Source organism: Cololabis saira, chromosome 13 (assembly GCF_033807715.1).
Source record: "Cololabis saira isolate AMF1-May2022 chromosome 13, fColSai1.1, whole genome shotgun sequence".
NCBI classification, from domain to species: Eukaryota; Metazoa; Chordata; class Actinopteri; order Beloniformes; family Belonidae; genus Cololabis; species Cololabis saira.
In genome coordinates, this window is record NC_084599.1 from 33,902,850 (window position 1) to 33,930,203 (window position 27,354).

General features: G+C 41.8%; 1 protein-coding gene across 1 annotated transcript in view; it reads left to right on the forward strand.

Annotated features, from left to right (window-relative positions):
• Positions 1-26,430, forward strand: part of cachd1 (cache domain containing 1) — an 85,530-nt gene extending 59,100 nt beyond the window's left edge. The window contains exons 14-25 of the mRNA XM_061738721.1: positions 94-204; positions 2,636-2,758; positions 5,087-5,186; positions 6,563-6,679; positions 7,829-7,989; positions 8,196-8,282; positions 10,164-10,280; positions 13,344-13,495; positions 14,640-14,801; positions 17,023-17,100; positions 17,211-17,312; positions 25,077-26,430. Of these exons, the coding sequence (XP_061594705.1) occupies positions 94-204; positions 2,636-2,758; positions 5,087-5,186; positions 6,563-6,679; positions 7,829-7,989; positions 8,196-8,282; positions 10,164-10,280; positions 13,344-13,495; positions 14,640-14,801; positions 17,023-17,100; positions 17,211-17,312; positions 25,077-25,321 (1,555 nt within the window). The 3' untranslated portion in view covers positions 25,322-26,430. The remainder of the gene's footprint in view (positions 1-93; positions 205-2,635; positions 2,759-5,086; positions 5,187-6,562; positions 6,680-7,828; positions 7,990-8,195; positions 8,283-10,163; positions 10,281-13,343; positions 13,496-14,639; positions 14,802-17,022; positions 17,101-17,210; positions 17,313-25,076) is intronic.
• Positions 26,431-27,354: the final 924 nt, after the last annotated feature.

A 27,354-nucleotide genomic window follows, 5' to 3' on the forward strand; every position in this document is an offset into this window, starting at 1 on the left:
GACTGTGTAAGTGTCTGCAGATCCACTGCCCTGTGTTTTCAGGTGTAACGTCGCCTTCAGCAACCCAGTTAACCGTCTGACTGTGTCCCGTAGGTACCAGCACGCCGTGGCCAACCCCGGGCTCATCACCTTCACGGGGCCGTACCTGGACGTTGGCGGGGCGGGATACGTCGTCACCATCAGTCACACTATTCACGCCTCCAGGTGAGAAGACTGCTCGCGTTTTAATGACACCTGAACCAAAGTGATGTGGATCTTTCTTAATCGGTCCGTTGCTCAGTGGGTTGATCCTCAGACAAGAGATTTAAAGCCCAAAAATGGGCGGTGCGCCTTATGTATGAATTTTGTTGCTCTTACTGGCCTCAAACCAGCACACTGCACTCAAAAAACTGTCAAAATGTTTTACTGTGACTTTGGTAGCGACGAAGCCACAGATCATTCCCTGCTGGCACATTAAAGTCAGACAACGTTAGATAACTAATTATGTAGCGACCAAGCAACCATCATCCAGCATCCATTCAATGTTACCTTACTATAATAAGACGTCAAGTTAACGTTAGGTTTTTAGTTTAAACCAAATTTTCAAATTTATATCATAACCCACCTATAATCAAATATTGGAATACAACGTTTCTCCAACCTCACACTAACTTCAGGTGACCGCTATCACTGGAAATGATGAACCAATCAGAGAGCAGGGCGTAGTACTACGCTTACCTCCGCCATTTTTTATTTGTGAATTCGGGGAAAACGAATGATTTGAAATGTGAAAGTATTTTCCTGTATTAAAACTGTTATGGTGAACGAGTTGAATGAAGTTCGACTTAGTTGACTGTTTAGTTTATATACGTTTTATCATGCGCCTTGTGTATGAAAATAGACCCGTTCATTGATGCGCCTTATAATGCGGTGCACCTAATGGTCCGCAAAATACGGTAAGCTTTTATGGTGGACATATTCTAAAATATACATGTTTTTTTATGCTTGAGAACATGTTGGGATGTATGAAGTGACTATTCACTTAGAAAATTCTGGAAATAAAAAAAAAAACAACACAACAGTACCATAGTTGTAAAGTAGGTTTTTGATTTGATGGAGCGCCACAGGTGTTTTGTCTGTCTAGGACAGGGGTTGGCAACCTAAAACGTTAAAAGAGCCATATTGGACCAAAAACACAAAAAACAAATATGTCTGGAGCCGCGAAAAATGAAAAGTCTTGTATAAGCCTTAGAATGAAGACAACACATGCTGCATGTTTCTATATTAGTTAGAACTGGGGGAAGATTTTTTTTTTCATTATGCACTTTGAGAAAAAAGTCGAAATGTCGAGAAAAAAGTCGAAATTTCGACAAAAAAAGCGAAATGTCAAGAATAATGTTGAAGTACAATCTTGAGAAAAAAGTCGAAATGTCGAGAAAAATGTCGAAATGTTGAGGAAATAGTCAAAATTTAGAGAAAAAAATTCAAAATGTTGAGATTAAAAAGGAAAGGGAAAAAGAAAGAAAAAAAGAAGAAAAAAAAGAAAAAGAAAAAAGATTTAAAAAAAGGAAAAAAAGAAGGAAAAAGAAGGAAAAAAGAAAAAAAAAAGGAAAAAAAGGGTCAAACATTTTTGAAAAAGCTCCAGGAGCCACTAGGGCGGCGATAAAGCATAAAAAACAACTAGAGCCGCGGGTTGCCGACCCCTGGACTAGGAAATGCATCTTCTTGTAGGAGTATTTCCCAGTCGGAATGTGCAGCGTGAAGCTTGAACCACGTTCAACGGTGCAGACGAGGGAGATGTAGGATCAGTGGGTTCGTCGCTGGGTCTTACGTCACGCTGCCCCCCCCCCCCCCCCCCCGCTCAGTAAAAACACGCTGCAGGAGCTGATAGTGATCACAGACTTGGTGTCAACGTTGAAAGCTCTTCCAGTCATCATCTCTCGTTAGGCAGCGCTCAGCAGATTCACTGCGGTTCAGAGCGAAGGGGTCATTGTTGGCAGAAAGCCTCTTATCGCCGTCGTTTTAGAGATCGCTGAAGAAGGGAAACGAGTTGAAAGAAACTAAAGAAGTCCACAGACCGGTTAGCATCAGTGTTGTTTAACCGGGATATCCTTCAACCAAACACACATTTATCAGGCATCTGCTCTCCCAAAGCGGCTCCTGGAGGCCGGTAACCGACAGATCCAGCCTCATCCGGCCTCCTTCCACTTAAATGATTGCAAAATGTTGTTTTTTTTTCCTTCCTCTTTCTAACAAAGTGTCCTGAGCTCAGATTAAAATATTTGTTTCTAGTTCAGCGAGCTTATGCCACAACTCGCCACGGTGGCTGCCGCGCTGTTTACAGCCAACTGTTGACATCGCTCCGTGTAAATACTCCGAATATATACACAAACACCCAGCGTCGGCTCGTGTGATAAGTCAGGATTTATCTTGCTGCTCGCCGGCTCGCTGAGCATAACAAACAAAGTGTAGTAAACACAGATTTCTAAGCAAGCGGCAGATGTTTGGACGGTGTTTCTGGCGCTTAATTATTCTTTTTGTCTCGTGTGTTTCAACTTTGTTTTTGTTTAAACTTCTGAAGTAACTGAACAATCAGAGCAACTTTTTAGCAGTTTTCCACAACTTTTTAATGTCTCCGTGACCTGTTTTGGTGCAGCGCTCAGATGGCCCCCGGGTACGCCGTGGCCGTGATGGGCATCGACTTCACCCTCCGCTACTTCTACAAGGTCCTGCTGGACCTGCTGCCCATCTGCAACCAGGACAAAGGCAACAAAATCAGGTGGGACCAGTGGATTATTCATCCACTTTTCTTGGCAGTAATTTCTCTTTCTTCCTTTTCATAGTTTTTTTCCTTTCCCCTAAACTAGTGCTGTCAGGCGATTAAAAAAAATTAATCTAATTAATTACAGGATTTATAATGAATTAGGCCCTGTTTACACGTAGCAAAAACGGTGGCGTTTTCATGCGTTTTGGCCGTTCGTTTAAACGAAAACGAAGCTCAAAGTCACCAAAAACGATCATTTCTGAGGTAGGGTACGCGGCGACGCGCACCGTACGTAGGCTACGCCGCCGATTTAACGCGGAACCATATTATTCAGGCTTCACACGTGTCATTTGTTGACGTTTTTTTCCAGGATTCTGATTGGCTAGCATGACTTTATGCTTCTCGTTACACTGCCCCCTGCAGGTTTGGCCGTTCATAGCACCCTTAACAGCGTATTTATCCGGGTTCATGTAAACGAGGATATTTTGTCAAAACGTAGAGGGGGAAACATCCGTTTTTGTAATAAACGTGGCCTTAATCGCATTTTAATCTCATATCTGCTAAAGGTCCCCGAATAAAGAATTTGAATTCTAGTACATTGCAAAATTGCAGTGCATGACTTTACAATTGAATACACTAAGAAGAGAAGATTTTATATCCACATTTTTATTGGTAAAGTGTGTTTCATAAATTAAATTCAAAAGAAAAAGCTCAAGCACGTCAGCAAACCAGTTAGGCCAGGTGCATTATTCAAAAATGCAATACAAATACAGTAAATAATAAAATTCAGAAATAAAATAAGGCTGTTAAGGCTCTTAATCAGACTCTCAATTCAAAATTAAAACTAAAGCTGACTCAATACAGCAATTCAAGTACTAGTAGCTGTAACGTTTACAGTGGAACTTGTCTGGACATGTTTAGCGTTTAAATGATAATTCAGGCTGGAGCAGCTCCGGTGATAAGAAAATTATTTTTTACAAAATGTACAAATCACTGCATTCTTGTTGATAGTCCCGTCTTCTTTCTTTTTATACATAAACTTGCCGTTCAAAGGCCCTAGCAAGGATTTGCTGAGTTGCTCCCCTGAGTCGCGTCCACGTCTGTCACCCTGCCGTACTTTGTTAGTTTGACCAGAGACGTTCAATAAACGAGACAGCCCACTACGGTTGGGTTTCCTGTATCTGTGTCACGTGACTGCCACGCCCCTTTAGGAGACAGGAAGTAGGTCCTGAGTCTATTGAGTCCTATGGGAAAAGCGAACGTGAGCACAGATTATTACCAATTCCTTCGCCCCATAGTAACCTAAGTAAATATGGGACCCATTTTTCAAAAGCCACAAACCTTCTGAACATTCTGACACCAAAATGGAAATTTTCAGACCGACAGATTAGGAGAAAAATTAACTTTGTTTGAGACCTGTCTCTGTCTGAGCAACACACTCTCGCGAGATTTGGCTCTCATCGTTTTCCCAACGGATAAAATGAAGTTGAAAACTAATATAAAACTTGCTTCTTTGGTTAATAATACTGTTATTTTTATTATTTAAGTCTTTTTGGAAGAAAGTTGTACTGTATCTAGTGTTGTATGTTCCAAAACGATGTGGGGAGAGGGGCGACCACGCCCACTGAGGAGACAGGAAGTGAGGTCAGAGGGGTGGCCACGCCCACTTAGGAGACCGGAAGTGTATACCATTTCATACCATTGCCAGTAACGGTAATGCGCTATCTTCTGTATAGAGGATCTTTGGTTTGACTAGCAACGCAGGAGGGAAGTGACCTGCCACTGCTAAGTGGCCTACGGGTCCCTCAACGGGCCAAATTTCAAATGCTTGCGCATTTTGCCACTCATAATTAATTGCGTTAATTAGCAGTGTAATTAATTAATCTAATTAACGCACTAAACTAACAGCCCTACCCTAAACTTCTTGGCGTGGTTTCTTAGTTTGTTTCACTGAGATCTGAAGTTGCTGAGAGACGACGACGACCCCGAGCTGATCGTCACGACTTTCCCTGCTGGCGTTATCTTAAAGCGGCCGCCTCAGTCCTTCGTGCTTTCTACAGCTTTCATTTCTCCCCCTTTATCGCAGACTCCCTCACTTCTTCCCCTTGTTCTGTCCTCGTCTTTCACGCCCTCGCTCTCTCTTTTAGTTTCAGGGGGATTGTAAAATTGGAATAGCTCAAAAGTCAGTCTAAATGTTGTTTTTGGCATAAAAAGTAGAAGTTGAAAGGAGTTTTATCCAGGCGGGGTGACTGAAGCGAAGCCGACGGGCCGGGGAAAAGATATCTGTTCATCACATCGTTTAAACGGACCTCTGACTTGTGTTTTTAATTATTTACGTCCCAGGTGCTTCATCATGGAGGACAGAGGGTACCTGGTCGCTCACCCCACCCTCATCGACCCCAAAGGTCACGCCCCTGCAGAGCAGCAGCACATCACGCACAAGGTACAGACATGCTCAGCTCACAACAACCCCGAACCGGGGGCTTTAAGGACGATCAGAGTTTAAATCAAGTGGTCTGAAGAAGCCACTCCTGCAACTCATCCTGGTTCTGTTTTTACAAACGTAGTCAGTGATGGGAGACTTTTTAGATTGAAGAAGAAAAGAAAAAGAAACAACAGAACCCTTGCAAGGAGGAGAATATGGTGGATGTGTGGATTAAACTGCAAACAGTCAGTCATGATGAGGCGGGGAAGAAGGGGCTGCAGCTTTCTAATAACTGATCTTTTTTTCTTTCTTTAAACACCAGCTTTAAAAAAAAAATCACTGAACACTCATAAATATTTATGATTAAAAGGCATATATTATAATATATATAATATGTTACAGAACAAAAGTATTAAAATCAGGATCTTTGACGTATAAGTGCAGTATGGGAGTTTTACCAGATTAAATGCGTTAAGATAAACAGGGCTGGTTTTTTTGTAAAAAAAAAACAAAACATTTAAATGTAAGTTTAGATGATGGTAAAACAGTTTACAAAATCTGTTGTTGCATGTTAGAAATAAAAAAAAGCCAAATTGCTTGTAAACACCAGGTGAGTCTTATTTGACTATGAGTTTATCCTCCTATAGAGGGAATGCGCATGACGTCACAGATGCAACTTCACAGCGGGTTACGCCCACTGAGTGGCAGAAAGACTGACAGCGTAAACTTTCAGTTTGAGCAACTGGAAAACATCTAAAATGGGAAAGAGCTGTTGTCGGATCGACTGTACTCATAGATTTAGCAAGAAATCGTAGTTATCGTTTTACAAACTGCCAAAAAATAAGCTTAAGAGAGACAAATGGATCGCTGCAATTCGCAGAAACAACCTGATTCCATGCAGTTCCCATTTTGTATCAGGTAATTTTGCCAACAAATCCTGCCTTGAAGTAGGACCAAGCGTCAAGAATTTTGTATGCCTTCAAGCTTTGCTTCGTGTATGTCCCCGGCGTAGAAAATTAAGTACATATAAATATCAGGGAACTGGATTCGTGACCAAATATTAATGTCCATGGACCACTGGTTCTTCAGGTAACTGTACGGGTCACTGTCAAGTCCAACTGCCTTTAATTTAAGCCGATATTCCGCTGTTATCCCGTCTTTTCCACTAGTTGCAGCCATTTTTGCCACTCAGTGCGAGTAAGGGGGCTGGTCCAGTGGGAAAGTGACGTCAATGCATTCCCTCTATAGAACCAGACGATAATCTGCTTGTACTTACGCCAGCTACTGCATCTCTGTATACTGATGTTTATATAACGTTCATGGGTTGCTCATGTTTGACCCACTGTACAGAAATACTATTGTAATGGTTTGGTTCCTGGTTTTGTGACCCCCAGGAACCGCTGGTAGCCAACGACATCCTGAACCACCCCAACTTTGTCAAGAAAAACCTGTGTAACAGCTTCAGCGACCGGACGGTGCAGCGCTTCTACAAGTTCAACACCAGCATAGTGGTAAGGAGGGAGGGGGGCATGTTATAACTGGATATATGGATGTTTTTAAAGGGAATTGCATTTAGACCGTCATCCCCAATAGAAAGAAACAGTGAGGCCTCAAGGCCTCGCTGAGCAGCATGTTCACCGGCTCATGGTGCAACACCGCCATCTTGTGGTCGTTCTCGCTATTGCAACTTTATCTCATTTACTGTGTTTTTGAAGTTAGTTTCTTTCAAAAACTAAGAAACAATTGTCTTAAGCACCTTTCCCTGAGTGATTTATTGAATCTAATCATGCCTAATATTCAATCATTAGGTTGTATTAGGTTGTTAATCTACTAGGCCTGTGTTGAAAAAATCGATTTCCCAATTCTAAATCGATTCTCATATTAATTCCTAAAAATCGATTCATATGTCTAAAGATCGATATTTTTTTTTTTTTTTTTTTTTTTATTTATGTATTTTTTTTTTCATCATTACATTACAACTTTTGGTTATTTTTTTGTTTATCCCCAAAAAAGGAATGTTTTGTTGGACACGAGAATAACTGGTGCCATGTTTTTGCCTTTAAATATGTTTAAAGGTATGAAAACATTAAAGTGTTAGGTTATAATTGTATAAATTGTCTATATCTCATTACTTTATAGTGTATACTGTCTTGGGGTTACATTTGCAAAAAATGCTAAAAACAAAATGCTCCAAAATTAAAAAACAAAATAGACTGAAAATGGAACAAATAAAAACGGAATGTGTTAAATAAAAGCGATTTCATCCGTCTCTGTTTCCTCCCTGGATCTGTTTGGTAATTCTGACCCACATGATGTTTCTGAAAGCAGTTCTATCAGCATTCTGGGAGCTGATTGGTCCTTACAGCATCATTAGCTGCAATACTTGTTGTTTAATCTCAATATAATACTAGTAGTAATATTTTGCATAACTACAGTCATATAATTCATGCAACAGCTCAAAAAACAGTTTTAATAACCCTAACCCAAATCAATATCGGGATCGAATCGAATCAAATCTTGATAATCAATTCTGAATCTTAAGAATCGGAATTGAATCGATTCTTGACATTTGAATCGATCCCCAGCCCTATAATCTACTACACGAGTATTGGACCGTGATATCAGGACAGTGGTTTTATCCTGAACTCTTCTCTTTTCAGGGCGACCTCACTAATCTGGTCCACGGCAGCCACTGTTCCAAATACCGTCTGACCAGAATCCCAGGCACCAACGCCTTCGCCGGTATCGTCAACGAGACCTGCGACTCGCTGGCCTTCTGCGCCTGCAGCACGGTGGACCGGCTCTGTCTCAACTGCCACAGGTGACGGCTGCAACTGCACATGTCCATGAACAGATCACTTGATCAAAGTTGTAATAGGTCATGTGAACTGTGTTTGGAGTCATATTGCTGTCAGATAACTTGTAAAAGCATCTTTATGCAGTTGATAATTTTTGCTGCTGTTTAATCACTCCATCTGAACTCCAATTAAACTCTATTTGCATTTCCTTTTTTTTTGCGATGTTCAGAATGGAGCAAAATGAGTGCGAGTGTCCGTGCGAGTGTCCTCTGGAGGTGGACGAGTGTACGGGAAACCTCACCAACGCCGAGAACAGGTCAGCGCATTCCACTCAGCCACATTCAATGCTTATTCTGAACATTTAAGTATGAAATATCAAGGCAGTCTCCACAAAAAGCTTTGACGCACAAGTCAGACACATTGCAAGCAACGAGGAACAATGTAGAGCAGAGGGACTCCTCCATGAGAGCACGCGGGCAGCAGAAGGACCACAAAACCTCCACAGCTTGTCAAAAATCTCTCATCTCCCTCGGGAACGAGTGCATTTCCTTCCTGCTGGTTTCTTATCAGATTAGAACTGAATCTTTTTCCTTAGGTGGCGTGCATCAAGCAGGCAAGTGCCAGGCAGCTGGGTTTAATATGGAAAAGGCCAGAAGGGATAATTAAGGCTCCAAATAAGTTTTTATGTTTAATCAAATTGCATAAATTCAGTCTTTAAAGCACAATTTATATAAATGTTTTTTGTTTTTTCAAACATTTGAGCTTTGATTTACAGCCAGGAAGGATGCAGCACTTTCCCAGTTATTTACTGTTGTATCCTTTAAACCAGGGGTCGGCAACCCGCGGCTCTAGAGCCGCAGACGGCTCTAGAGCCGCAGACGGCTCTAGAGCCGCAGACGGCTCTAGAGCCGCAGACGGCTCTAGAGCCGCATGCGGCTCTTTGGCGCCGCCCTAGTGGCTCCCTGGAGTTTCAAAAATGTTTGACTTTTTTTTGCTTCTTCTTTTTTCTCTTTTTTTCCCTTTTTCTTTTTTTCTTCTTTTTTTCCCTTTTTTCTCTTTTTTTCTTCTTTTTTTGTTTCCTTTTTAATCTCAACATTTTGACTTTTTTCTCGACATTTCGACTTTTTTCTCGACATTTTGAATTTTTTTCTCAACATTTTGACTTTTTTCTCGAGATTGTACTTCAACATTAATCTCGACATTCGACTTCTTTCTCGATATTTCAACTTTTTTCTCGAAATTTTGACTATTTCCTCGACATTTCAACTTTTTTCTCAACATTTTGACTTTTTTCTCGAAATTTCAACTTTTTTCTCAACATTTCAACTTTTTTCTCAAAATTCTGACTTTTTTCTCAACATTTCGACTTTTTTCTCGACATTTCGCCATTTGCCTTCATTCTAAGGCTGATACAAGACTTTACATTTTTTGCGGCTCCAGACATATTTGTTTTTTGTGTTTTTGGTCCAATATGGCTCTTTCAACACTTTGGGTTGCCGACCCCTGCTTTAAACCATTTCAGACTTTTTAACCTTTGTATAAGTTGAAAATGTGGACGCTTCCGTTGAACCCTTCCTGCTGAGTCCTGTACGTCTAAATTTTTCTTTTATTTGTGTCTTCGACATCAACTGTTTGGCAGCTCCAGATTTAAACCAGCACCAACTTCACATTCCTGTCACGATGATTTGAGATGTGGGTTGTTTTGTATACAAGTATCCCTTCAAACATTTGGGAGCTGTTTGCTGCTGTTTCTTGAGGAGATATAAGTGTTTTGCCCCCCCCACGCCCCTCCATTGTCTCTGCCTCTCAATCGCTCCGCTTGCCAGAGTTATTTTCCCCCCGTCAGCCGAACAACATCCGTCCTTCCGCAGCACATCTCGTGTCTCTGTCTTGTGCCGCCCGCCTCCTTCCGTCAGCACTCGTCTTCCTCTGACAAGCGCGTCAATGTTCCAGATCCCTTCTTTATCTCAAGAAGACGTGCAATTATCATTTTTCATTGTCAGCTGTTTCTTTTTTTTTTTTTTTTGTTTTGTTTCTGTGCTGTCAGTGACATCCTTTTGATTCTTTTTTTAATCTCCCCGGCTTTGGTTCATCTGCGTCTGTCGAATGTAATCATGTGTCACGCGAGGATGCGGCTTCTGGATTTGAATCCGGAAGGTTCTGTACTCACTTTGTTTTAACATCACATGTCGTGCAGGAACCCGAGCTGCGAGGTGCACCAGGAGCCGGTGAGCGTGAATGTGATTGATCCCAGTCTGCATGACACCCTGCCCCAGTGCATCAACACCGGCTGCAGCAAGAGATACACCAGCAGGTAAAAATCAGTCACTTTAACTCAGTTTGTGTCGTGGCATTTCAGTGCAGAAGTCATCTCAGGGCAGTACGAAGAGGGCAATACATTTTTTTTTTTAAAAACAGTCCAACCCTGTTCTAATCCATTTCTGTTTAATCCAGTTCATATGATGGCAGTTGTTCAGTCAACTGTTTAGGGTGAATCCTTAACTCAGCCCTAACCCCAGCAGCGGGTGACAGTGGAAGCCGCTCAGGTCACTCCAAACAGTTATTTTAATCAACGTTTGTGTCTGGTTATTATAAGTCGCTGCAAAGTGGGACTGTAAGCTTGTTACCGGGGTTACTGATGTTGTTTAGGTCGAGACTAAAGCCCTCTGCATACGAGCACGGTTCACTCGTGTCGTGTGCGGTTAAATGCACATCTAAATCAAGCTATTGGCAACAATCTAGCTAAGGATTAAACTGGAGGTTCAGAGAAATCCAAGTAAACATGTGCGACAAGACACTCGATTATTGAGTGAGGTTCGTTTCACTCCGCGACGATAGGTGGCGCCACACACACTTTTGCGTTGGCAACGGTACAATTAGTAAACAAGCGCAAAGGAGCAGAGGTGTCAAAAGTATTCACATTCATTACTCAGGTAGAAGTATAGATACTAGAGTTTAAAAATACTCCTGTAGAAGTTGAAGTATCAACTCAAGTTTTTTACTCAAGTAAAAGTATAAAAGTACTGGTTTCAAAACTACTTAAAGTATAAAAGTAAAAGTAATGTAAGGGGGAAAAAAACCATTAAGGACAAAAGCCATTGAAAATGAATGAATCTTAGTATAATGCAAATATATTAAAGAACCATATATGTGTACTATTGAGCATTAACATGTGTTTCAGAGAGCAGAAGATATGATGACTAGTTGCCGATAAGTATTGTAATGGTGCAAAAAGTCAAACTTCAGAGGCATGTTATCATTTATCCTAACCTTTATTGGAATGTACATCCAAGTTTAGTTGCAGGAATCTGAGGGAACGGATGTAAGAACAAAACTGGACAAGAACATCTGAAACAACCACAACCAAATTCACTCTATCCGGATGGAGCAATTTAACTGGATAGTTTTTTTTTAAAGGCTGAAATGAAATAGAGTAACGAGGCTGTTTTTAAAATGTAAGGAGTAAAAAGTACAGATAATTGTGTGAAAATGTAAGGAGTAAAAGTCTGAAAAATAATTATTCCAGTGAAGTATAGAACCAAAATTTCTACTTAAGTAAGGTAACAAAGTATTTGTACTCGTTACTTGACACCTCTGCAAAGGAGGACAACAAGATGCAAAAAACTAACGATGCAGCAGCTCTGTAAATGTCGTACATACTAAACTGATCATGTTGCAGGTAAGATGCAGCAAAGTCTCCCTCTTCTTCTGTCACCGTGTTGTTGTGATGCCGTGACTGTTGTTATTCCCGGGGCGGTCAGTAGCTCGGCTAAGCCTGGGTTGGTAAACATGCTGGAATAACCCGGATTAGGACAAATTATATGGCACTAAAAGCTCGATCTTAACCCTTGTGCTGTCTTTGGGTCAAGGGAGGGTGAAGGGAGAAAACAAGGAATGAAGGAAGGGAGTAAGGAAGAAAGGAGAAAAGAGGGAAAGAAGGGAGGAAGTAGGAAAGGGAGTAAGGAAGGGAGGAAAGATGGAAGGAAGGAAGAAAAGATGGAAGGAAGGGAGAAAATAAAGAATGAATGAAGGGAGAAAAGATGGAAGGAAGGAAAGAAGGAAGGAAGTAGGGAAGGGATAAAAGCTGGAAGGGAGGAAAGAAGGGAGAAAAGATGGAAGGGAGTGACAAAGGAAGGAAAGAAGGGAGGGAGGAAGGAATGGAGAAAAGGAAAGAAAGAAGGAAGGAAAAGCAAAGAAGGTAATAAAGGAATGAATAACAGAAGGGAGGTAGGAAGATAAAGGAGGGTAAAAAAGGAGGAAAAGAGGAAAGGAAGAAGGAAGGAGAGAGCATGGCAGGAGGAAAGAAGGATAGAAGAATTGGGTCATTTTGACCCAAAGACAGCACAAGGGTTAAGAGCTTCCGTTCGGTTCGACTACAGCCCGACTAAGGTGTATTACACGACTTTTAAAACTTCGATATCAGTCGGATTAGGGCTAGTAAGGTTAGTATATGTAAACATAGTGAGTGTGAAGGCAGTGACCCCGGCCAGGTCTGCATGTGTGAGCTCAGAAGTTCCTCCGCAGAGAGCTGGGTGGTGCACGGAGCTGGTTTTGTCAGGGGACACAAACAATGAAGGGAAACATCCCACGTTCAGTTTATTTACGTTGTAAACATAATTTAACCATGATCGTTTATCTTCTGAGGCGACGGCGTCTCATTAGTTCAGCAGCAAAACCGTGATCATAATTCATCTCGTTTTTTTCCTTTGAATGATCCGGAGAATAACAAAGAAAGAATATATAACATCTTAGAAAAAGTGATGAATGACTTTCCCACAAAGACCAAAATAAATATCTGATACGTTCTTCATGGCAGGGTTTTTAAAATTATTTGTGACAAATTTCAGGGTGGTACGAACAAACAAGACGCCGGTTGTCATGGAAACACGATGCTCTGCCTCCTCTGATTCAGCTGGTGCATTGTATATATCCACGATAGTTTGCTCACGGCGAAGGAACAACGGGAAACCCGGTCTTGCAAGAGCAGGAAGTGGCGAGGGAAAGTCCTCTGATCTGAGTTCGCAGATGTCAAAACTTTCGCCTGCCACAAGAAAGACCACTATTGTGTATATCTATAATTGTATATCTGTCGTGTATTTTCTTTGGCATTACAACTCAAACATAACTCCAGTGGTGATCCGCAGGAAGTGTGGAGAGAAAGTTAGTATCTTGACTTTCACTCTGAATCTAAATCCTAATCACAAACTATTGACCCTACGTAACAATACCCATCTCTGTTGTCGTCACGTTTGACTGAACTGAACACTTTGACCTTCTTTTCTGAGCTGCAGTTATGAATCTGATCATTTTTCTGTTCTTGTCTTGGTTATTTGCCATCGCATCATCTCTACAACCCCTCCCCTGGATCCTGTTGCAGTGACTGTTTTGGCGTGTTGGACTGCGAGTGGTGCATGGTGGACAGCGATGGGAAAACCCACCTGGACAAGCCGTACTGCGCCCTGCAGAAGGAGTGTTTTGGGGGCATCGTCGGGGCCAAGAGTCCCTACGCGGACGGCCTGGGAGTTCTCGGTGAGTTGCCAAAACAAAACCAAAACACAGTCTTATTTTGTACACAGAATTGTTTCGGACCGTTTGCATCTTCAGCGTGTTCCTAGTGCTCTGCAGTGCTTTCACGGACGTGTAATACATGTACTGCTCTGCAGAGCTGGGTAGAGGAGCCAAAATTGTACTCAAGTAAAAGTACTGTTACTTCAGAATAATATGACTCAAGTAGAAGTAAAAAGTAGTCATCCAAATAATTACTTGAGTAAAAGTAAAAAAGTACTTGGTAAAAAAAACTACTCAAGTACTGAGTAACTGTTGAGTAATGCTGATTTATTTTTTTAACACAACCATTCAAACAGACAAAAGTACAAAATAATCATCTTCAGGTAAATTAAATCAATAAAATAATAAAATAAATTAAAATTAATAAAAAATAAAAGAATAGCTTAAATTAAAATAATCTTAAAGTAAATTCAAGTACTTTAATAAATAATAAAATAAATAACAGAATAAAAAAATAAATTAAGCACAAGTAGCACAAAATTTCAAGCCTTTGTACTTTTCTTTTTTAACCAGGCAGAACTAGAACAAGCCCATGAACTCATAGAAACTCTGTGTGTGTTTGAGTCTGTGTAAATGTGACAAAACATGCAAAAACAAACATTTTTCCCAAAGAATCACCCAGTGATGTCATGAGATTGACGTGTACGCGGATAAAAGGGATAAAAGAAAAGTAACAGCTCAATGTAGCCTAATGTAGCAGAGTAAGAGTAACAGTTTCTTCTTCACAAATCTACTCAAGTAAAAGTAAAAAGTATAGTGATTCAAAACTACTCCTAAAAGTACAACATTTCCTAAAACTTACTCAAGTAAATGTAAGGGAGTAAATGTAACTCGTTACTACCCACCTCTGCTGCTCTGTTCCTCTCAGCAGGCGCAATGAAGAAAACACACAAAAATCAGAGATGTTACCTAAGCAGATCAGTCTTCTTTTTGAAGTTAAATAATGTTTTCCGGCGGTTTTTCAGAGAAAATAGAGTTTTTGAAACTGTCCCAATATTTCAGAAGGATTTAGGATTGACGATGGCTTTGTGGATTGTCTTTAAATACCTTTAAACAGCCAATCCCCTTCTTCTCCTCCCTGCTTGTTGCTTCTTTCCCCCCCTAGATGAGGAGGTGACAACTCTGACGATGATCAAGAGTGCCCCGGTGGGCCCGGTCGCCGGGGGCATCATGGGCTGCATCATGGTGCTGGTGCTGGCGGTGTACGCGTACAGGCACCAGATCCACAGACGCTCGCACCAGCACATGTCCCCCCTGGCTGCGCAGGGTGAGGCCGACTGCTACACACACACACACACACACACACACACACACATACACACACACACACACACACACACACACACACACACACACACACACACACACACACACACACACACATGCATGGCAGCACTGACACTGCAAGAGCGTCAGTGATCATGCTACTGTTGACATCCCTCTGCAAGGTGCATTTTATTTTTTCCAACTCAAATGTTGTTGTTGCACCAACAGCTGAGGATAAATAATTCTGCTAATTTCTCATTACATTTGATCACAGCGTGATTAACAAACATGTGCTTCTGCAGCGAAACAGCTGACTTTTGCAGCAGCGCGGCTGCAACAGCAGCTGCTGCTGGATGATTCGTGTAATTACTCAGATATTGGCCGAACATCAAACAAAATTACAGTTTAATTAAAACTCTTCAAGTCACTTTCTGCCAATCACTCTGGTAAACAACTGTGAAAATAAGCTGCGTGTGCGGCTACACTACCAAAAGGTGCGTTAGACCAAAGATACTTTATACAGAAGATAGCGCATTACCGTTACTGCCAATGGTATGAAATGGTATCCACTTCCTGTCTCCTAAGTGGGCGTGGCCGCCCCTCTCCCCACATCGTTTTGGAACATACAACACTAGATACAGTACAACTTTCTTCCAAAAAGAGTTAAATAATAAAAATAACAGTATTATTAAGCGAAGAAGCAAGTTTTAATTTAGTTTTAAACTTCATTTAACCGATGGGAAAACGATGAGAGCCAAATCTTGCGAGAGTGTGTTGCTCAGACAGAGACAGGTCTCAAACAAAGTTCATTTTCTCCTAATCTGTCGGTCTGAAAATTCTCATTTTGGTGTCAGAATGTTCAGAAGGCATGTGGCTTTTGAAAAATGGGTCCCATATTTACTTAGGTTACTATGGGGCGAAGGAATTGGTAATAATCTGTGCTCACGTTCACTTTTCCCATAGGACTCAATAGACTCAGGACCTACTTCCTGTCTCCTAAAGGGGCGGGGCAGTCACGTGACACAGATACAAGAAACCGAACCGTAGTGGGCTGTCTCGTTTATTGAACGTCTCTGGTTAGACTGAGCAGTTTGCTCCTACGGTTGAAAATGCAAGTATGCGGGTCAATGTTTGTTTAAATAACACCCTCATACGTCATGAGAGGCAAGGCTAGTTGAACCTTGGATTTTGGCGCTGAAGTGCAGCCTGTCCATCAAACCCTCTGCAGAAACTGAACTCATCTCGCAGGGAAGGCTGAATGTATTTGCAGCACAGACATCCAGTGCAACAGCGTCCCCCAATCCGGGGCCTCCGGGGCTGGTGCTCTGCATGTTTTAGATGATTCAGCTAAACGGACCATCAGCTCGTCATCGGAGTGTGCATACAAGCATGTTATTGAGCCATTCATGCAGAACGTCGGCCCCTGAAGACCTGGATTGGAGACCATCGCCTTCAAAGGACCATATGAAATTAGATCTTTATTTTTTATTTTTATATCTATTTTTATTGTTTCTTCATTTTGCACACATAGATGTACATACATCCACACATTTTTTTCCCCAGATTCAAGTCCCTCCTGTGGTGAAATTAAGATATTATACCCACTCGTGTTTAAATGACCAGCTGACAGGAAACATAATGAGAAAACTACTTCAATATACTGTACATGTGATGGGGGGAAAAAGTAAAAAGGCAGCCATATGTGAAAAAGAAAAAAACTTGAAACTGAATGTATTAAATAAATAAATAAATAAATAAATAAATAAATAAATAAATAAATAAATAGAAATATGAACCTCACATCAGCACTCTTTGTGTAAAATGGCGTCATCGGCATCTCAGGCAGTACGACTGATATTGTGCTGATGATGATGCGATAAGTTAACAATGGATTTTCGATTAACATGCAAACCATGCCAGTTATTTTCTAAGCATTTCTAAAGAAAACATAAAAAAATGAAGGTCAAATTAGCATTGAGAGTGACAGGAATTCATGAAGCATTTGTTTGAATCTTATGTCTTTTGCTTTCAAATTTCACCTTTTCAGTATTTGTCATAATTTGTCATAAATTCTGTCAGCATACAACAAGGAGGTTCATATTTTAGTAAGATGTAACAGAGTGCACCTCTACTACACTGAGTGGCTTTAGCATCGTAGAAACATGTCTTAATTTGACATTCCTCTTCTTCTTCCCTCCCCCTGTACCTCCACGATGTTGCAGAAATGTCGGTGAGGATGTCCAACCTAGACAATGAAAGGGATGAGAGGGATGAAGACAGTCACGAGGACAGAGGAATCAGTAAGAACCCCTCAGATTTTAGTTTTGCACATTGAACGGATCATTTCTAAAGTGTGAATCGGGTGTAGCTTGGTTTTTAATGTTGACCCGTGTGCTGTCTTCTATTTCAGTCAGCAATACCAGGTTCATAGCTGCGGTAATCGAGAGACACACCCACACCCCCGAACGGAGGCGGAGGTACTGGGGCCGGTCTGGGACGGAGAGCGATCACGGTGAGACGGCACACGCATCTGCAGATGCAAAAGAAGCATTTACTGAAAGTGGAACTGAGTCAGGTTTATCTGGAATGATAGCAATGCTGTGTCGACAAAAAAAACCCCAACTATTTATAGAATATGTCTTTTTAAGTAATCGTGCACATTTGTGGAAGTTGAACATTTCTGAAATACCCTAATGATCCTTGTAATATGAAGTCATCGTCCGGGCGTGACGGACGGACTTGCAACAGTTGGGTGGAAATACTGACATGTAGGCCTCCTCACACGTCTATAATCGTCATAAATCGTCTAAATCTGCCTCCCAATTTCAGTTCTCTAAGTTGGAGTTGAGGCATCAGAGAGGAGGGGGGGGGGGGTCACCACCCGGTTGCATGATTCACTGAAGCATAAAGAGCTCTTAGGAAATGTGACTCCTTTTGAATATCAGGCTGTTCAGCTAAGACAGTGGTTCCCAAACTTTTTTTTGCCAGGCCCCCCTTTTGTACGTAACAGAATTTTCGAGCACCCCCCCCCCCCCGACCCCAACACAGACACACACATCTTTTGCATTCAAATGCGATTGCAATTTATTTCATATATTGAACATATGTGCAAAAAAACTGTCCATCTCTGTAAAAATAGATTTTCAACCTGACCAGCTCGGAGATTGAAACAACAATACAAACAACAGCCAAAATCTGAACATTTGCTCTACAAAAATGACACCTTTAATCCCCACATCTTTTCAGTGATGTGAGTGGGCTTGCTTCATGTGTGCAACACATTTCTTTTTTTTCCTTTTTACTGTGCAATACAGTATGCATTACTTTCAACATATTTTTTTCCAAAAATAAACAGCTCCCTGAGGAAAAAAAACCAGCAGCAACAGCTAAACAAATAATCAAAATTGCTCTGCAAAAATGTCAGTTTTAATCCCCACACCTTTTCAGTGAGTGAGGTGGGCTTGTTTCATGTTACAGATCCTCTCAAACCGGTTGCAGGTGAGAGATTTCCACATGCATCTTCCTTCCAGTAGCACCGGGTAGTTGTGGGACCTGAAGCAGCAGGTCCTGGTTAGATTCCTGCTGGCCAGACCATTACATTCATGTCATTCCCCTTCTCTCTTCCCCCTATTTCCTGTCTCGCAACATTTTAAAGAAATAATTTTTTTTAAAAGAAATAAAAAATCTTAAAACATTTTATTTATTTTTTATTTTTTTTAAATTAATCTACCTTCCAACCTCGCCGCGCCCCCCCTGCAATAGCACCGCGCGCCCCTCAGTTTGGGAACCTCTGAGCTAAGAGAACCTTTTTGAGCCATGTTTATGAACATCTGCAGGTCTCTGAAACATAATGCAAACCTTTTCAGTGATTTCAATGACCTGCTGTCTGTGATGTGTGTTGATTACGATTGTTAAATCATTGTGGGAGGCTTTAACCCTCATGGTGACAACCCCCAAGTCAGAGGGCCTAAACAGCTATTTGGTGTGCTAAAAAGTTTTGGTTTGACTCAACATGTGAAACACCAACGCACAGACAAGGGCACACCTTGGACCTGATTATCAGTAAGGGTCTTAACATTTCCAAGGTTTTTGTGACTGATGTGACCCTGGCCACCCGCTTTGACGTCTTCCAGTCCTGTTGTCGTGCTCGCCGCAGCGATGAGACCGGCATTGTTAAGACGCGACATCCACATAGACACAGACCGTGGAAGAACCCCAGTGCCGGCATAATTGGACCTCAGAGCAGCATTTGACACCGTTGACCGTGGTTTATTACGACAGCGACTGGAGAATTGGGTCGGACTTTCTGGCAGAGTACTTGACTTTTTTTTTTTTTTTTTACTTCAAGGACAGGGAAAACTTTGTATTAAAATGCAACTTTAGATCAGATTAATTTGCTTACAGCTGACTTTGACTGAATTATTTAAACTAAACATCTGAATTTAGATTTAAACTGTTAATTTCAGTCCTACAACATAACTCTAGCTTAGGTCTACCTCTTCTTTATTATGCCACTGCACTGTTAAGCATTGCTTTGTTGCTTAAATGTGCTATAATAAAATAAACTTACAAATAACAGGAGCTCTTTTTAAAAAAAAACTCCTCGATCAGGAGCTGGACTTAACTGAATCATTTTCAGAGACGGCTACAGAAAAGGATGAAGCCAGAGCCGTGACTAAGCTGCTCCTTGTTAGGGGTTAGTAAGGTCTGAAGGAGCGATGACCCGGGAGCTGGAGGCAGTCGGGCTTACGATCGTCTCTGCTTCAATAGCTGCAAGATGTTGGGTAAACAATATCTCTGTCACCTTTCTCTGACACGTCCAGGGAGAGAGCCAGTCAACTGAAAAGCCGCTTTTCTCAGAAATCAGGCTTTTTTCAGTGCATTGTATGACAAAAAAAAAAGTTGAAATTAAATGAGTCTTATTCCCATCCTCAGCCTCACGTCCACGGTTGTCTCTTGATTTTGTGGAAGCGTCGTCACATCCCGCTCTTCCATCGCCGGCGGGGCTCTTTGCCTCATTTACGGCTCTGGATGATAACGTATTCAGGTCTGACAGTCGGCGTGGATGGAAAGTTTCACCCACATGCGCTCTCAGCCACCCACATAAGGCACCACTCCACTTCCTGGCAATGAGCATTTCTGTTGCTCGTTGCATAACTGATGTTTCAGGGAGAACAACGGCGCATACAAAGAGAGGACAGCCAGCAAAAATGATACAAAGACATGAGTGCCGGCTTTTTCATCAAACATTACAGATGGGTAAAAGGATGAACTCATCCTGGGTTTCTAGTTCGATCACAGTTTTAAGGATTCTTTTGACATAAAGATGTCACTTCTTATATCTGGACACCTGCTTTTCCCTTATCACGATCACACTTTCTCACAAGGGCTGCTAAAAACAACAACAGCGGTGCAGATTGATGAACAGGAAAGACTCGCACATTATGCAACGGGGTATAGGAGGTTGCAAAACTGAACGTAGCGGACAAGTGGGGAGCTGAGGAGATGCAAAAATGACGAAAAGGATGGAAACAAGTGAAAATTTGGGGCAAGAGCGCAGGGACGGAGCTTCGTGTGAATATGAAATAATGGAAAGAGACGGCGTTGGTCCATTGGGGACTCCAACAAATTAATAACTGAGTTGATGTTTCAAAGTTGCTGCTCCTCTCTGCTTAGTCAGAGGTGTCCTACCATTATTCACCGGCTCATACGATCCTCACACATGCGGAAGCTGCAGAAAAATAGTCCTAGACATCAGAACAGCACGTCTGTCAAGTCTAACGCTTTGCTGTTTGAACTAAGATATTGGTTGCCAGGCAACAGCTGCTGGATGCAGCATATAAACATAGCTTATATACATGTTTGTGTGAAACATCATCATCTGCCTTTTATCCGTTATCCTGCTCTGTTTGGTTCCTGAGCAGGAATGATTGAGCAGTTAACTTTACTAACCACCAAAACAACATCGTTCACTTCTCAGTGGATGAGTAGAAGACGCAGATGCAGACTTAATGAATTAATGACAAGATGGGAGACCCAAGATTTATTTTTTTTACCTTGTCAGTGACCCTTATTGGATAGTTAGCAGCTGTCAGTTGTACTAGTACATATTGACATGTTTACACTAAGGTCAGACTTGATTACATTTAGATAGTTTTAATTTTGGAAAGAGCCTTGTTATCTCTCTAGTCTCCGTCTTCTATCGGGATGCGGAAGGAAGGAAGGAAGGAAGGAAGGAAGGAAGGAAGGAAGGAAGGAAGGAAGGAAGGAAGGAAGGAAGGAAGGAAGGAAGGAAGGAAGGAAGGAAGGAAGGAAGGAAGGAAGGAAGGAAGGAAGGAAGGAAGGAAGGAAGGAAGGAAGGAAGGAAGGAAGGAAGGAAGGAAGGAAGGAAGGAAGGAAGGAAGGAAGGAAGGAAGGAAGGAAGCCTAGAAAGAAAGAAAGAAAGAAAGAAATGAGCCAAGAAAGAAAGAAAGAAATGAGCAAAGAAAGAAATGAGCCAAGAAAGAAATGAGCAAAGAAAGAAAGAAAGAAATGAGCCAAGAAAGAAATGAGCAAAGAAAGAAAGAAAGAAATGAGCCAAGAAAGAAATGAGCCAAGAAAGAAAGAAAGAAATGAGCCAAGAAAGAAATGAGCCAAGAAAGAAAGAAAGAAATGAGCCAAGAAAGAAAGAAAGAAATGAGCCAAGAAAGAAAGAAAGAAAGAAAGAAAGAAAGAAAGAAAGAAAGAAAGAAAGAAAGAAAGAAAGAAAGAAAGAAAGAAATGAGCCTAAAAATAAAGAAAGAAAGAAAGAAGGAAGGAAAGAAAGAAATGAGCCTAAAAAGAAAGAAAGAAAGAGAAAGAAATGAGCCTAAAAAGAAAGAAGGAAAGAAAGAAATTAGCCTAAAAAGAAAGAAAGAAAGAAAGAAAGAAATTAGCCTAAAAAGAAAGAAAGAAAGATAAATTCCTGTTGACGTTTTTGTGTAAAGCTAATTTATTGTTCTGTGTTAAATCCACGCACAACGTACGTGAAGGAAGGAAGGAAGGAAGGAAGGAAGGAAGGAAGGAAGGAAGGAAGGAAGGAAGGAAGGAAGGAAGGAAGGAAGGAAGGAAGGAAGGAAGGAAGGAAGGAAGGAAGGAAGGAAGGAAGGAAGGAAGGAAGGAAGGAAGGAAGGAAGGAAGGAGGAAAGAAATCAGACTTGATTACATTTAGATAGTTTTAATTTTGGAAAGAGCCTTCTTATCTCTCTAGTCTCCGTCTTCTATCGGGATGCTAAGCTTAGCCGTTATAGCTGGAATTAACGTCACGTTAAACATTTGACATTTGACATTTGACCCGCTGTCATTTTTCCTCTTAGCATCTCAGAGTATTCAGCTTATCGTACGTTTTTCCAGGATGTTAAGCAGGATGTTAACCGATTTTGTCATGATTTCCTCACCTGATGCAGCTGAATACAGGACTTTCTCAGAAAATTTGAATATTGTGATAAAGTTCTTTATTTTCTGTAATGCAATTTAAAAAAAAAAAAAAAAATGTCATACATTCTGGATTCATTACAAATCAACTGTAATATTGCAAGCCTTTTATTATTTTAATATTGCTGATTATGGCTTACAGTTTAAAATTAAGATTCCCAGAATATTCTAATTTTTTGAGATATTTGAGTTTTCTTAAACTGTAAGCCATGATCAGCATTATTAAAATAATAAAAGGCTTGCAATATTTCAGTTGATTTGTAATGAATCCAGAATGTATGACATTTTTGTTTTTGTAATTGCATTACAGAAAATCACAATATTCTAATTTTCTGAGACAGTCCTGTATTGTCAACAGGACTCGGTTGTTGCACCTGAAGCTCCGGCTCTTTGGAGAAAACGGGGATAAATGTACTTAAAATTGGTGCCTTCCATATACAGAACATCTTTGAAGCTTCTTTCCTGCACGACCCCTCTCTTTTTCTCTCTTTGGACACCCCCCACCCTCCACCCACCAACCTTTTTGCTCGCTGTTCCCTCAACTCTTTATTTAGTGTTCTTCTTTGACAGCTGACATTTGCTGCCAAAGGCCGGCAGGACGACGAGGAAGCGTCTCAGTCTGGTGTGGGATTTTAAGTCTCCCTTAAGGGTTTGTTTAATGGCCACAGTGGATGTGTCAAAAAGGAGCTCCGAGATCCCAAAACCTAAATTCTGATATCCAATTTGGCTTTTTTCTCGTGAAGGATTTTCTTGCAGATATCTGAAAGTGAACACAGCGCTCAAATGAACTGTACAAGTTAATTCAAAAGGATTTCTCCCTCCTGGAATAACGGATATATCCGGAGCTGATTCGGCTTGCATGCTACTCACGCGCTGCCTGGCTCAGATTACTTGCTTAAGTATCCGTAGAGTTTCGACATTTCATCATGTAAAATGACAGCAGTGTTTCCAGAAACCTAATCCTCAAACTAGTCATGCTTGCGGGGATATTGGTGTTCCTGTGGTGCGGCTCGTCGCTCCTGTTTTTCTCTCACGGTGGTAAAGCAATTAAGAAAGACAGGTTTCTTTCCAGATTGCCGCTGTAAATAGATCTTCTAGTCACACTCGCTGTTTTGCTTTCAATTTACGGACTTGAGGCCGGTGAAACGTCCTCCATGAGAAGTTTGAATGAGCTTGAAAACGTGGAAGCTGTTGGAGTCAAAACGGACAAAATACATGTCTCAGGATCGTAATTTAAGAGAAAGAAGGGCTGTTATGCAATTTTAATTTATGTACTTTTATCTGACATTGCCATCTCCTCTCTCCCCGCCTGCTGCTCCAGTTCTCGTAACCTAACAGCCATCTTGGCTCGAGTCTCCATCTCCTCAGGCTATGTGCAATATGTGTAGGAAATTGGTCATAAATATGCATGCACATATCTCCTTTTCCTTCTTTCTTCGTGACTGGATGAGGAATCTGAAGACATGATAGCTTGTGCTGCTCTGAGAGTATTTGAGTAAAGGTATATTTATGTGCATTAGGAATGGGTGATATTTTACCGTTCACGATAAACCGTCAAAAAAATTCCCCATGGTAAGAATTTGTCATCTCGCTGGAAAAAAACGATAAATTCCCGTTGATGATGTTTTTGTGTAAAGCTGATTTAAGGAAGGAAGGAAGGAAGGAAGGAAGGAAGGAAGGAAGGAAGGAAGGAAGGAAGGAAGGAAGGAAGGAAGGAAGGAAGGAAGGAAGGAAGGAAGGAAGGAAGGAAGGAAGGAAGGAAGGAAGGAAGGAAGGATGGAAGGAAAATGGAAGGAAGGAAATAAAATGGAAGGAAGGAAGGAAGGAAGGAAGGAAGGAAGGAAGGAAGGAAGGAAGGAAGGAAGGAAGGAAGGAAGGAAGGAAGGAAGGAAGGAAGGAAGGAAGGAAGGAAGGAAGGAAGGAAGGAAGGAAGGAAGGAAGGAAATGAGCCGGAAGGACGGAAGGAAGGAAGGAAGGAAGGAAGGAAGGAAGGAAGGAAGGAAGGAAGGAAGGAAGGAAGGAAGGAAGGAAGGAAGGAAGGAAGGAAGGAAGGAAGGAAGGAAGGAAGGAAATAAATAAGGAAATGAGCCGGAAAGGAAGGAAGGAAATAAGGAAATGAGCCGGAAAGAAAGAAAGAAATGAGCCAAGAAAGAAAGAAATGAGCAAGAAAGAAAGAAATGAGCCAAGAAAGAAAGAAAGAAAGAAAGAAAGAAAGAAAGAAAGAAAGAAGAAAGAAAAGAAAGAAGAAAGAAAGAAGAAAGAAAGAAAGAAAGAAAGAAGAAGAAAGAAAGAAAGAAAGAAAGAAAGAAAGAGAAAGATAAATTCCCGTTGATGACGTTTTTTGTGTAAAGCTGATTTATTGTTCTGTGTTAAATCCACGCACAACGTGAAGGAAGGAAGGAGAAGGAAGGAAGGAAGGGAAGGAAGGAAGGAAGGAAGGAAGGAAGGAAGGAAGGAAATGAGCCGGAAAGAAAGAAGAAAGAAAGAAAGAAAGAAAGAAAGAAAGAAAGAAAGAAAGAAAGAAAGAAAGAAAGAAAGAAAGAAAGAAAGAAAGAAAGAAAGAAATGAGCCAGAAAGAAAGAAAGAAAGAAATGTGGTGATAGATTTATAGTTAAAAAGGTGGAGTTGAATTGTTTTTTTTTTTTAATCGTCATTTTTATCGTTATTGAGATAGATGCCAAAAATTATCGTGATACATTTTTTAGTCCATACCGCCCATCCCTAATGTGCATGCATCATCTGTTAAGTCCAGTAATATTATTGATGGTGTTGATTTTGTAAAGCTCAGCTGAAGAGACGTGTTGTTTGTCCTTGTGTCCTGCAGGCTACAGCACCATGAGTCCGCAGGAGGACAGCGAGAATCCGCCTGGAAACAACGACCCGCTCTCGGCCGGCGTCGACGTCAGCAACCACGACGACGACCTGGACCTGGACACGCCGCCGCAGACGGCCGCCCTGCTCAGCCACAAGTTCCACCCGTACCGGCACACGCACACGCACCACCACCCGCTGCACACGCACCACCTGCAGGCGGCCGTGACGGTGCACAGCGTGGACGCCGAGTGCTGATCCTCGGCCCCGCCGGCCGCTGCCCTCACGGGGAGGGAACTCCTTTATTAAAACCTTTTTATTTGTTATTTCTTTTTTAAAACTGTGCTCTATTAGACTGCACGCGCTGTGGGACGTCAGGGTGGATGGGGATTGCCACACGGTGACTTTAACCCCCACCTAACATCCGGCCTGTAAGCCCACAGAACACGAGCAGACCCAGGCCAGTACGTGGAAGAAACTGGGATCTTCAGTTTTTCTTCTGAAGGACTTCCGACTCACAAGTCGGAACCACGGCATTCACTCACAACTGAGGACGAGCCACCAGTGGACGTTAGGAGCTTTGAGCGGGAACAAAAGTCTTTAATTTCATCGTCCTGCAGGACGACGGATCACCTAAAGCTGGCTTTGACTCGGCCTCCTGCTCAAAGCGAGCGGGCGGCAGGAAGGGAACAGAGCACTCCTTATTTCGGGGAAAACTGTGGAGCATCTCTATGGAAGAGTAGAAAAACTTTATTTTAAGACAATGAACTGGATTTATTGGGAATTCAACATATCTTGTATTTCACCTGGACTTTCCTTGGTGCCAATAAGCTCACCAGACCTGGTTTCCTCGGAGACGTCGGCGCCCGTTAACCCAGAGGAGAGGCTGCCGGGCTCACGCAGGCCTTCGGGAAGATGTCTGGACGTTTTCATGAATGTCTGTAAACTTTAATGTCAGAAAAAATGGCGTCAATGCTTCTCCGAACACGGGAGAAACCCCTTTTAAAGAGGAAAATATTATTTTTTCTACTATTTATTAAAGCGGTAGATCTTCGGGACGGATGAGGAAGCGACCGGCGGCGCGTCGCTACTCGGGCTCATTATTTTCATCAGTTTTTAATTTTCCTAGAAAGGTGGTTGCTCTTTTTAGTTTTCATTTTGAGAACACGTGCACGCAGAGACAAGGTCATAATCAGGAGCTCATTCACGGTCTCTTTTTAAAATTAATTTTCAGTTCATGTAACCAGAACCAGCCTCCCTCCTTTCCTCTAGAGGACTCCACTTCTTCTTATCTAACACTCAGATAGTTACTTACTAGGCACATCTGCACAGTAAATGAGATCCAAAGCTGCCCCCCCCCCCCCCCCCCCTTTTTTACACTACAAGAGATTTTAGTTGAGTTATATGACATGCACATAAACAATGGTGACATTAGAAACACCTCTCAGTGTAATGTCAGTCACTGCACCATTATTTCTTATTGCAATGGTCTTAATATGTTGACTATATCACCCAAACAAATTGAACATTTGCAGCTTTTTAAGGAGAAATTCTGTGGCCGAGCTGCTGCGTTGTCTCACGTTATCGTGACGGTGTACAGAAAAGAGGCCAAGGACCTAAAATCTGCGAGGAAATCAGCTGCCGTCAAACACGTACGGCTGTTCTTAGAAACATGAAAACAATGAGCCTTCATCACATCCTGTGTCAGAGCCGGCGGGAGGAAGTGGTCGCTCTCCGATCGCTCCGTGGTCGCTCTGGCAGCCACGTGTCGTCAGCATTAGGAGGCAGATCCGCCACGCTCACGGAGGAGGAAGATGGAGGCCAACACCAGCAGAACATGCACCGGGGATTTGGGTTCGGTGGGATGAACGAGGACCCTTTAAAGTCGTCCCGAGGAACCTGCAGAACCGGAGGGATGTTCTGAGTAGTCAAAATGTTTTTTTTTTTAAAATGACAGAATGTTTGTTTCACTACAACCTTTTGCCTCTGAGGTCAAGCTGATGCTCTTGTGAATGCTACGTTGAGGTTGCGTATTGCTGGATATTCTGCAGAGTTTCCAGGAATGCACCGCGATGCAGTTTCCCTCTTCTCAGAGAGAGTAAAAGAGGTGAAGATGCTGCTGCGCAGAGTTTACACACATCTGTCGGCTCCTCTGAGGTTAACCACTCAAAATGTGTTTTCTACATGTCTGGTTTAACGTGTGCGAGTGTGTGAGAGTGTGTGTGTGTGTCAGAGCGTGTGAATGAGGGTGTGAAATCAAAGTGTGATGCGCCTGGAACATTTTCATTAAA